This window comes from Heterocephalus glaber, unplaced genomic scaffold, assembly GCF_053883595.1.
Source record: "Heterocephalus glaber isolate CG9 unplaced genomic scaffold, H.glaber_assembly_v1.0 deba00001452, whole genome shotgun sequence".
Taxonomy (NCBI): domain Eukaryota; kingdom Metazoa; phylum Chordata; class Mammalia; order Rodentia; family Bathyergidae; genus Heterocephalus; species Heterocephalus glaber.
In genome coordinates this window covers 24,508,658-24,520,346 of record NW_028258302.1, presented here as the reverse complement: position 1 = coordinate 24,520,346, position 11,689 = coordinate 24,508,658, and the positions used below count along the sequence as shown (strand labels likewise).

Below are 11,689 nucleotides of genomic sequence, written 5' to 3'. Positions count from 1 at the left end.
TGTGGGGAAGACGGGGTTCTCCCTATGGAGAAGTTGGGCTTTGGTGCCTACATGAAGCCCTCTGCCCATTAATCGATTCTCCAGCCAGCCCATGGCAGGGGTGCTGCTTTTATTCCTCTTTGAGGCAAGAGAACTGAAAAGTCCAGTGGCACATGGGAGTGGGGCACAGGGCACAGGCCCAGGCTACCCATTCCCAGCCTGTGTCTTCCCCCGAGGTGCCAGAGAAAAAAGCTGCATCTCCAGACCTGTCTCCCCCTTGGTCTCTGCACCTCTCAAATATTAACAACACCACTGACCCCATGGTGGTTAGCACTGGACAGGACCATTCACCTAAAGTGCTCAGGACAGTAAATGGGCACTCTATCTCTAAGTGGCATTGGGACTACAGAGTTCGGCATTAATGCACTGGCACCTGGCAACTCCCAGGAGTGGGACCAGAAGCTCCCTGTGCGAGTCTAGGTAGATCAGGTGCCCACCAGGCCTCTCTGTCTGTTCAATCCAAGGCAGACCAGGGTCTCAAGGTCCTCTCTGGAAGGTAGGGTGGGAAGGAGGGATTGGGGATTAAGCTAGGCACCACTACCCCTGGGTGGCCATAGCTGGTACTGCAGCAGCCTCTGGCTTCCTCAGGGCCCTGCCTAGGGAAGGCTGGAGGTGCCTTTGTGGAGCACAGCACCCCACACACACGGCACTCCATGTCTGAGATTCCACTACCACCAATCCAAGACAAGGCTAAGTCTTTTATTAGTCTGCCTCACCCAAAGGAAGGACCACAGAATCCCTAGCATCCCGGCAGGAAGTTCTTCAGAGACAGATAAACTACAGGGCCAGCTGCAGCTGCAAACCCACACCCAGCCAGCCTGGTGCTTTCTGGACACAGCCTCGAGCCCTTAGAATCAGAGAGATGGGGCTACTGCCTAGGCCAGGGTCTCCCCAATAGGATCAGCCTGCACAACAAACACCCCACTGCCAGCCCTGGCAGGAGGCGCTGAAAAATGAAAAGGCAGCAAGTGATCCAGGGACCAGGAAACTTGGCTCCTTAGAACCTTGCCCAGGCCCCATCTTCTCCTTAAGCCTCCCTGCTCCCCCATTCCAGCCCCAGCCCTGTCTCCAAACCCCCTTTGATCCCCTAGGGTTTTCATCTGCTTTTGAGGGGAAGTTCTGCCAACCCCAACCCCCTCCACGGGCCTCATCTGAGAGGCAGCAGCTGCCACCTGGGTCCTGTCCTAGCGGCCAGCAAACATGGCCCTGTCAGTGGCACCTGCTGGTTTCTCAGGCCCTTACCCAACCTTGGCATTGCTCTGCCAAGGCCCCAGGGCACCATCTGACCAACCTCTGCCACATTTCTTGTGCTTATTTTTCCAGCACAGCCTGTCCTTGACAGCTCAGTGACACTGTGGCTGAGGTCCTGGGAGGCTCTGCCCAGGCCCCGGAAACCCCAGGGCTCAGCTGTATGGAGTGGGATTCACTGTGCACTCAGAATCTGCAGAGAAGGAAACTCCTCCTGGCCTGCACCCTCCAGCTGCCACCCCGAACGACTCTCAGAGCCCCGGCCCTTGGCCTGTCCCTCCAAAGAGTCCCCAGAGGCTGAACAAGATCTTATCTCGGGGTGCCCAGGCCCAGCACAGGGCCTGCCGCACACAGGAATGCATGGATTCATGCTTTTGTACACACAGCATCCTGGCACCTCACAGTCAGGCAAACAAAAATCCTAACCCTAAATGCACAAGTGAATCCAGCTGGAGCTCTGGCTTCTGGGGTCACAGGAAGCCATCTTCCCAGGGCTCCCTTCTGCCTACCCGGCCCAGGCTGCTCCTGCATCAGCCAACCCAGTGTCAAGCACCCTCTGACCAGTGTCACCTGGTCAGGTCCTGCTGCCCCGAGGCTCGGGCGAGAGCAGTTTTCTTCCGGCTGCTGGGGCTTGCGGGATGCATGTCAGGCCCAGAGGAGGTTCGGGGAAGACCACATCATGTGTCCAACCTCAAGGCCATCTGGTCACAGATGACCTTGCATGGGACCACCGTCCACTTGACAGGTACAGGAGCCAACCCCAGGGCCACCAAAATGTCTTGAGTTCTTTAAAATCAATGGAAGAAAGTTATGACTTTATAATCAAATAATCATAAAATATAACTTTTAATATATTTTGAGGAAGGAGCTGAAGAAGGGTAAGGGGCCTGAAGACAGTTAAGTTTCTCTTATTAATTTTCTCTCTCTCTTTCCATGCTAGGGGTCAAACCTAGGGCCACTCTACTACTGTGAATCATCCCAGTCCTTTTTAATTTATCTTGAGACAGAGCCTTGCTGAGTTGCCCAAGCTGGCCTCGAACTTCCAGTCCTCTTGCCTCAGCCTCCTAAGTAGCTGGGATTACAGGTGTGTGCTACCACGCCTAGCTCAGACTCAAGCTTTCTCATAAGGACCTAATAACAACAGAAAACCCTGTATAGTTTCTACCTTATGTCAGACACTTCTCAAACAGCCCGAGGAGGCAAGTCCTTTTTTTGTTTTTTGGAGACAGGGTCTCACTGTGTAGATCAGGCTGGCCTTGAACTGACTGTGTAGCCAAGGGTGGCCTGGAACTCATGGTGATCCTCCTGCCTCAGCCTCCCGAGTTTGCTGGGATTACAGGCATGCACCACAATGCTTGGCTACCTCCACTTTATAGATGAGGGACAATAAACCCAGAGAGTTTAAGTCACAATCACAAAGTCACACAGCTGGAAAGCAGTGATGCTAGGTTTTCCTTCCCTCGTGGAGTAGCCCAGCCCTGCAAAAGCCCTCACTCACATCCTGTCTTCAGCATCTGCAGCAGGTGAAGGCGGCCTTGGGTTTCTTGGGGACAACTGTTTGTTGTTGCCTTCCACAAGGGCCCTAGCTGGTAGACATCTCAGAACAAGGAAGTTACCCTAAATCACGAGCAGCCAGCAACCTCCTTACCTCCAAAAAAGGCTCAGTTTCTCTGTAAACACTGAAAAAAAACAGCTCTCTTCTTCTGGTGCCACCTTCCCAATGCAGTGGGGGCTATCGCTGTCTATGTCATGTTAACATGCGGGACACGGCTCTGTGTGTGTCTGCGGATACCTGGATGCTTCCTGTGGGTGACTTGTGCATGTGAGCGTCCCTGGATCCAGAGCTTCAAGTGTGTGTACAGTGTGAGGCCCAAAAAGGTCGCCCAGGGCTGGGGTTGATTGTTCACTGGCTGATACGGGGACCAGGCACCCTGTCTCCTTCCACCAGGCTGTGATCTCAGCCCTGTCCTCTTGTTCAGTGTGCAGCTCAACACACAGCACAGAGGTGAGCCCAGTAGCTCCCAGCAGCCCCTCTATGAGGGCCAGCCTCTGCCATGAACAGGAAGCCTGAGAGCCCAGTGCCCAGGCCGGGCCAGGCCCCACACCCTCACACAGCCCCATCTCTGGGCCGTTTTTTCCCCTTCTATGGCTATTTTTTAATCGAGCTCATTGATTTTATATTAACAAAGTAATTCATTCCGTTTTCAAAAAAGATCTTAAACTGTGTAAAACTTGCAAGTTAAAATCCTCCTCATCCCCAGCTAACCAGGTACCTAGCACTTCTTTTTTTATGAGGAAACAATTCCTAAGGGGCACAGGGTAGCCAACTCAAAAAACTTCCAGAAGAGATCATGCAAGAACCACTGAGCACCAGCTGGCTCATACCTAGCAGATGCCTGATCAATAACTACAGAGAATGAGGTAGGGAGGGAAACAAGAATGCACTCCAAGCATGGCAAGGTAGCCCCTCAAAATGCAGCTCCTCAGAATGTGGTCTGTCCGGGGATATTTGGAAAGCCATGCTTCCTAGCCATCCCTGTTTCTTTGCCCAAATTAAACAGTAACCACCCAAGGTCAGAGAAATGGCCTTGTCCAGCAGGTTTCTTCCCGAAGTGGCCTGGCCTTGACACTTCAGGCCTCTCCTGCTCGGGCCTATAAGTGCCCTGACACCCAGGCAGTCCCGCCACCTGCACCATGTTGGGCATCGCCGTCCTCGCTGCAGTCCTGGCCTTTGGTAAGCAGGGGTGGGACCCCAGTGGCCGGGGCCCTCAGCTCTGCAGGAAATGCAGAGTGTGGGCCCTGCTGCAGAGCAGCTGTTTGTCCCATGAGCCTCTGCCCTGCAGGACAGGGCCAGTGAGCACTTTCCCCAAAGGCTTGTGGCTTGGGGATGGGACACGGGAAGCCCTGGGCAAGGCCCAGACACAGAAGCATCACCTTTCCCTGCGGTCTTTGCTCCCCCATTTTGGAACCAAGGTCCCAGCTAAAAGTCCGTTGCTCTCTGCAGGAGCTGTTCAAGTCCCTGGCCTCTCAATCTCACTGGCTTTTAGGGAAATGAGAGCACTTAATTAAGACTCTTTCCAGCCAACAATAGCAACGATAACAGTAATAATAGCAGCTCCTGTTTACTCTGCATTTGCTATGTGCAGGGCGCTGGGCTGAGCCCTTCACAGGCTGGAGCTAATGTGATCCTCAAGGCAACCTCGAAAGACAGGGTCCATGTGTGTCCCCAGTTTGCAGTGAGGACACTGAGGCTCAGGAGTCGGGATGTCTGCCCAGGATCACATGGCTGGTTAGGCGGAGCCAGGTGTCTCCCCACAGAGCACTCCGGATTCATATCCACCCATCTCCCCACTACCCTGTGCCCTAAAAAGGGACCAAAGGACCAGCTGTCCCCAGCACCCACATATGCCAGCTGCCTGCTGTCTCCGTCCCCTCGGAACCATCCATCATGCACTGAGCTTCTGTACTCTCAATGCCTGTCTGATGTAGCTCTCAGGACAAACTCGCCAAGTTGGTGACATGCCCCCACTCTGCAGAAAGGGAAGTCGAGGCCCAGAGACCTAGGTGGTCCGCCCCCAAGCCACACACTGAAAGTCACAGCCTTGTCTGACCAGCTGACCCCCTCACGTGCGCCCCTCCCACCCCCTAGCCTCCAGCTGCGGAGTCCCCAGCTTCCTGCCCAATGTGTCGGCCAGGGTGGTTGGGGGAGATGATGCTGTAGCCCACAGCTGGCCCTGGCAGGTGAGCGCGTTGTGGCATGGTAGGGATGGGGCGGCGGGTGACCCAAGTGTGGCCTGACTCGGGGTCCCCTGTCCGCCCAAAGATCTCCCTGCAGTACCTCAAGGACAGTGAGTGGAGGCACACGTGCGGCGGCTCCTTGATCAGCAGCCAGCATGTCCTCACCGCCGCCCACTGCATCAAGTAAGTTCATGGCCTGGGACCCTGCCATCACCCTGGGGCAGGAGTCTGAGCCAGCTGCTTTTATTGAGCACCTACATCCAGCAACTCAGTTCTTCATTCACGAGATCAACAGACATTCCTTGTGCACATTCCTATGTGCCAGGAAACACAGCAGAGAAGACAGTCAGGGAAACAATTAGCCAAGTAAATTATAAAGTTATCAAGCAGTGACAAGATGAATGAGAGACCAGAAGAGGAAGGAAAGGATGAGGGGTCTACCAGAGATGAGATTGCAGGGAACATTCGAGCAGAAACATGGGGGAAGGAGCAGAAGGAGGTACGGGTCTGGGGAAGGAAGGTGATCCAGGTGGCAGGAGCAAAGGCAGAGGGGAGAGCCAGGAAGCTGCATGGCAGCAACAGAGTGTGGCAGGGGAGGACAGGAGTGTCACATGCTGCAGGTTTATGTAAGAGCCTCACTCTGGAGCCTGAGAGTAGGAGCCACCCTGGAGTTCAGAGCCAGCACACACGTGGTCGGCCTCATTTTGTTTTGTTTTGTTTTGTTTTTTAAGGCAGGGTCTCAATATGTAGTCTAGGCTGCCCTTGAATTCACTATGTAGTCCAGGCTTGTCTTTAACTTGTGTCTATCCTCCTGCCTCAGCTTCCTGAGTGCTGAGATTTCAGGTGTGGACCACCATGCCTAGCTTGCTGTCTATTTAAGAAGTTCACCCAGCTGACTTGAGAACAGGCTTTAAAGAGGTCAGGGGAGCTGGGGATGTATCTCAGCTATAGAGCACTTGCCTAGCATACCCAAGGTCCTGGGTTCAATCTCTAGTACTGCAAGAAAAAAATTAAACTTATTAATGACAAATTTAGTACACGCACCAATCCCACAAGAGGAATGTAAACATTGTGTGCTTCAAAACATCCTAATAAAAATGGGGGGGAAAAAGGAGACCAGGGCAGAGCAGAGAAAATGAGGTAGCCAGTGTGCTATGGAGACAGCAAGAGGCCAGGCAGCTTGGACTCCGTCACCTGCAGGGGCCCTGAGACCTGAGTCCCAACACTGCCCCACTTCCCAGATGAGGAAACTAAGGACCAGGACTCCCAGCGGCAGCAGCAAGGCCACAGCATGAGCCAGAGGCTCGAGTCCTTCCCCTCATCCTCCAAAGGGTCAGAACGAGGGGCTGACTCCACGTTGACCCAGTCTCTTCTGCTACCAGCAAATCCCTGACCTACCGTGTGGCCCTGGGCAAGAGCGACCTGACGGTGGCAGATGAAGCAGGCTCGGTGATTGCAGGCGTGGACTCCATCCACGTCCATGAGAAATGGAACACCCTCCTGGTGCGGTGAGTGCCAGCTGCCCAGGCACCCAGGACCAGGCAGTGAAGGGCGAGGGTGCCCTGTCCACACACTGCACAGACAAGCTGGCTCTGACGAGCAGTGCAGATGCCGAGTGCAGATGACACCTCCCATTGTAGCACTGGCGAGGGGCCTCCAAGGTCCCCAGAGTGTCCTGCTTGAGGCTGCCTAGCCGGAGGCTGAGCTGGGACCCTCCTTTATGGAGTGCTGCCTCTTACTTCATCTACATTGGCCAGGGACAGGGAACCATGATTCAGAGAGAGTGAGGACAAGGTCCTGGGTCACACAGCCCAGTGCAGGGCAAAACTAGGAATCAAGGGCTGGGGATTTAGCTCAGTGGTTTCGCTGCCTGCGCAAGGACCCGAGTTCGATCCCCGGTACCAAAACAAAAAACTAGGAATCAAACCAGGTCTGTCTAGGTCTGTTTAGCTTTTGTTCTGATAACTGAAAATATTTAAATGGCATCTGGTGCCAGGTGCAGTGGTGCACACCTGTAACCTCAACTACTCAGGAAGCGGAGGCAGGAGAATCGAAAGTTCAAGACCAGCCTGGGGAACTTAGTGAGATCCTGTGTCAAAATAAAAATTTTAAAAGGGCTGGGAATGTAGTTCTGAATGTAGTGGCTGAGCAAGTGGGAGGCACAAGGTTCAATCCCCAGTTCGGGGAAGAAATTAAAAAGGTATCAGTGGCTGCCTCGACGTTATCACTGTAATCCCAGCCCGCCTAGCTCCTTGTCAGACAGACACATCTTCCACTCTGCTCCTTCCCACTAAGCCTCTCACGACATTGTGGCCGGAAAAGGAGAACCTGTGGGTGCTGGCATGGTCAGTGGTCCTCCAACATCATGGCTGGCCAGTTGGCAACAGCGGTCTGCACATTCCAGAGGACCCTGGCGCACATCCTGGCTGCACCACGCTGACTCCAGCCCAGGACCCCTTCCCACTCACCCCCTCACTCTGGATTCCAGCAACGACATCGCCATCATCAAGCTGGAGGAGCCCGTGGAACTGAGCGACACCATCCAGGTGGCCTGCCTGCCCAAGGAGGGTGCCCTGCTGCCCCAGGACTATCCCTGCTACGTCACTGGCTGGGGCCGCCTGTGGAGTGAGTACAGCCCCCCCACACCCGGACACCCCAGAGCTTTCCCAGAGGAGGCGTCTCCGACAGCCGGCACACCCCATCCACCACTCCCAATGCATTCCCATCGTTTTAAGTTTTGTAATAATAACAGCTAATATTTTTAAGTACATGCCGTGGGACAGACACTATCGAGTGCATGTCACAGGTGTTCTAAAGAACAAATAGATCAGAATTGGCTAAGGGCTTGGCATGTGGTAAATTTCATAAAAATAAACTATAATAAATCATCTGGGGGTGGGGGATTAGATCGTATGATTTTCCATATGTCCAAAGAAACTCCAGCTGAATTCAAAGATTAAATGCAAAGAAATGAAACTACAGAAGCCTTAGGGATATACAGATCAATCCTTAGAATAACTTGGGGTGAGAAAGGCCTTGCAAGGTGGTTACCAAAGGCAGAGATCCACCAGGAAATAACTGACAGGTAAACCCTTAGCATCCAGCAGCTGGACACCAAGCTCAGGGCAAGGGCGCTTGCCTAGTAGGTGCAAGGCCCTGAGTTCCCTCCCCAGCACTAAAAGGAGAAGAAGAAGCAGGCATGGTAGTGCATACCTGCAATTCCAACCCTCTAGGAGGCTGAGGAAGGAGGATAGCAAGCTCATCTCCAGCCTGGGCAAATTAGCAATTCAGTAACTTAGTGAGACCCTGTCTCAAAGTAAAAAATATAATAAAGGGATGGAGTGTAGCTCAGTCCAAAGGCCTTGATTTAATCCCTAGTACTGCCAAAAAGTAAAAATAAAAACCCCTCAAAATCTAAGTGAAAGACAACCCAACTAGACAGTTATCCCTTGAAGGCTTTCTTCCTCTCGAAGCCAGCACCCGGCTATATCCTATCCCGGCCTTTGCCCCTTGCAGGCCTGGGCCCCCTGCTTAGCTGAGTACCCGCTCACTGACCCTCTCTCCCCAGCCAACGGCCCCATTGCCGAGGTGCTGCAGCAGGGCCTGCAGCCCGTGGTGGACCATGCCACATGCTCCAAGTGGACTTGGTGGGGCTTCCGGGTGACAAACAATATGATTTGCGCCGGCGGCGATGGTGTCATCTCTGCCTGCAATGTGAGTGTCCCGGCAGGTTGCACCCCAGCCTCACTCTGGGTGGCCTGGTGGATGAGCACAGGGAGGACACTAACCAGGGTGTGCTAGCAAACCCTTCCCTGGGAGGTAGCTGAGGCCTGCACAGACCCAGCAGGCTTGGGAGAAATCCCTCCCCTCCACTCAGCCTCTGCCCTGGCCCAGCTGCAGTGAGACCCAGGGAGCTGAGCATGAGGAGCTGAGTTCCAGGCCCAGGGCTGCCATGTAACTGTCACTGCAGGCAGGCTGGTGAAGCTCTCTGAACCTGCTTTCCCATCTGTACAACTGGGCCACAGGAACTACCTCCCAGAGGTGAAGTGAGAGCTGAGTGAATCAAAGAGCCACAGAAAAGGCATGAGGGAAGTCCTTGAACACAGTCCTGCCATTATCCACAGCACCAGCCCTGGGGACAGGGGAATCGGGTCTGGCCAGAACCTTGCAACACCTAAAATAACCAGGGACCACCCTGTCTCCAAACGCACCCTCCTCTCGCTACCCCATCCACCTCACTTCCCAGCTTCCCCCCACAGTCCGGGCAGCTCACAGAGGCTTAGGCATGGTGGCCTGAACATCCAGGGAAACTGAGGCACCAGGAGAGCTGGCATCATCCCAGGATCACGTGCCAAACCAAGAGCTAGTCTGACACCCAGGGCCTCCCAGAACGAGGCCAAGCAGCCAGCTGAGGCGAAAACAAGAGTTGAGGCTGACAGGCCAGCCCCCACCCCCCTGCCCACTGCCCCAGCGGGAGGCCCGGGGCTCACACATCTGCCTGATGCAGGGCGACTCGGGTGGCCCGCTGAACTGCCAAGCAGAGAACGGGTCCTGGCAGGTGCAGGGTATCGTCAGCTTTGGCTCCCCGCTGGGCTGCAACACCCGCCAGAAGCCGGTGGTCTTCACCCGTGTGTCAGCCTACATCGACTGGATCAACCAGGTGGGTGCCGCCCCCTCACCCCCCACCGGTGCCACTCGCTCATGCAGCCCGGCTCACTCACCCCAGCTGCCCCCGCCCCCTGCCCCAGGTGCCTGCCTATCACACCCTCCCAACCCGCAGGAAGCCCCTCACCTGTCCCCTGCTCTTACAGAAACTGCAGCTGTGATTCCCCCAGAAGCCTGGGCCACCAACCCTGCAACAATAAACCGCTGTGCCTGGACCTTGATCTTTTGTCTCCCTGCAGCTCCCGGGCTCCCTGGGGGCCACCCCACCCACGCCAGGGGAAAGAAAGGATCCCTCAGCCAGGCTGGGGGTGCCTTGGAGGGAGCCATGGGGGAGCAGAGGGGCAGGGGTTCTGGGGACCAGGTGGGTAGCCTGAGGACAGGACTGGGGACACTCCAAGCTGGGGGTGGAGTGCACACCTGTAATCCCAGCACTCTGGAAGCCCAAGGCAGGAGGATCACAAGCTCAAATCCAGTCTGGACAACTTAACACTTTAGCAAGACTCTGTGTCAAAATTAAAAATCACAAAGGGCTGGGGATGTAGCTCAGTGTGGAGGCCCCAGGTTCAATCTCTAGTACACACACACACACACACACACACACACACACACACACGACACTGTATACTCTTGTCCCTCTGTCTCAAACTCTGACCCAGCATGTCTGACCAGATCAGGGCTTCTCCCATCCTGCCCCCATGGAGGAGTCTGGCGGGATTCCCTGGGGACCTCCCAGAGAGGCTGGGCCACGGGAGACCCACAGCTCAGGGACAGCCACTGGCACCCCTGCCCCCAGCACACCCCCCACAGCTGCTGACCTGGGAGGGCCCAGGAGGAGGAGGGGACCCCAGCTCTGCCCTCTGGGGGCACAGGAGGGAGGAAAGCAATGCTGTTCTCACAGTCACAGGAAAAGCTTTCACTGCATGAGACAGGTGGGGAAACTGAGGCCCAGAGTGAAAGAGAGCTGTACAAGGTCCCAGGAACAGACAGCCAGCAAAGCATGGGCTACAAGGCCAACGGGTGAGCACTGAGCCCAGTGTACAAGGCCCAGTGTCCAGCAGGGGCATCCAGGTGGCCTCTCTGCCCCTGGCCACTGGGGTCTGGGGTGCTCCTGAGAACAGGTGACTTACCGGTGCTCCCACCCAGCCTCTGATCTCCTCACAGGGCCCTCGGCTCCAGCTGCTCTGACGGCCGGTGAATCACCCCTTCCCCACCCTACTGGGGCTCTGGGGCATGGGGGGAGGCACGACTCCAACAGATTCCCAGGAGTTAGCATGGGCCTACAAGGAGCCAGCACAGCTCGGTGCTGGGAACCCAAGGATGGTTCCAACGAGACCCTGCTCTGTGGGACACACACCTGGGACTGCGCACCGTATTCCAGGGCGTGAATGTAAAAGTAGAAGCACAGGCCAGGAACATGGAAATGAGGGCCTTAAACCAGCATCAACCGGCAGCAGAAACCCAGGGCAGCTACATGGAAGTGGTGACGTCCAAGCTGGGTCTTAAAATTTTGATATAAGGTCCCCAAGGATTGGGGATGTGGCTCAGTGCGAAGGCCCTGGGTTCAATCTCTGGTAATAGAAAACAATTTTAAAAATAAAAGCATTGTCTTTATTTTAAAGATGAGAAAACTGAGGGGGCAGGCAGTAACTTCCCAAGGTGGCTTAACTACAAGGGAGTGGAGCTAGGATGCAAATTTTGGTGATCTGGCTACAGAGACCCTCACCTGACCACCACTGTCTACCATCCTGCAGTGTAAGGAGAAGTCTGTTGAAAAACCAAATGTTTCCTCATAAAAAGGGGTCTGGCCCAGTTGATGCTGCACTATCCCTTCCTTGCCTTGAATGTGGATGTGACAGCTGGTGCTAAGGCAGCCAATTTGTGGGGAGACAATTGCTCCGACTCCATCAAGCTGCAGATCTGAGCCCACCAATCATCTCCTTTGCATGTCTTGCTACGTGTAAAATCATAAATAAAGACATCTGCGTTTGCTTTGGCCACT

General features: G+C 54.8%; 1 protein-coding gene across 1 annotated transcript; it reads left to right on the top strand.

Annotated features, from left to right (window-relative positions):
* The first annotated feature begins 3,616 nt into the window (after positions 1-3,616).
* On the top strand, positions 3,617-9,963 carry Ctrc (chymotrypsin C). The gene is made up of 8 exons (XM_004850327.3): positions 3,617-4,021; positions 4,937-5,028; positions 5,111-5,208; positions 6,408-6,533; positions 7,514-7,650; positions 8,594-8,739; positions 9,533-9,685; positions 9,837-9,963. The coding sequence occupies exons 1-8, from the start codon at positions 3,982-3,984 to the stop codon at positions 9,849-9,851; spliced, it is 807 nt and encodes a 268-aa protein (XP_004850384.1). The 5' UTR covers positions 3,617-3,981; the 3' UTR covers positions 9,852-9,963.
* Positions 9,964-11,689: the final 1,726 nt, after the last annotated feature.

What these genes read in the sequence shown, in the direction of transcription:
- Ctrc (XM_004850327.3), top strand. Translation starts at nt 3,982, where the DNA reads ATGTTGGGCATCGCCGTCCTCGCTGCAGTCCTGGCCTTTG. An exon ending in CGCTGCAGTCCTGGCCTTTG is followed by an intron (nt 4,022 to 4,936) that starts GTAAGCAGGGGT and finishes CCCACCCCCTAG; the next exon opens with CCTCCAGCTGCGGAGTCCCC. An exon ending in GTGTCATCTCTGCCTGCAAT is followed by an intron (nt 8,740 to 9,532) that starts GTGAGTGTCCCG and finishes TGCCTGATGCAG; the next exon opens with GGCGACTCGGGTGGCCCGCT.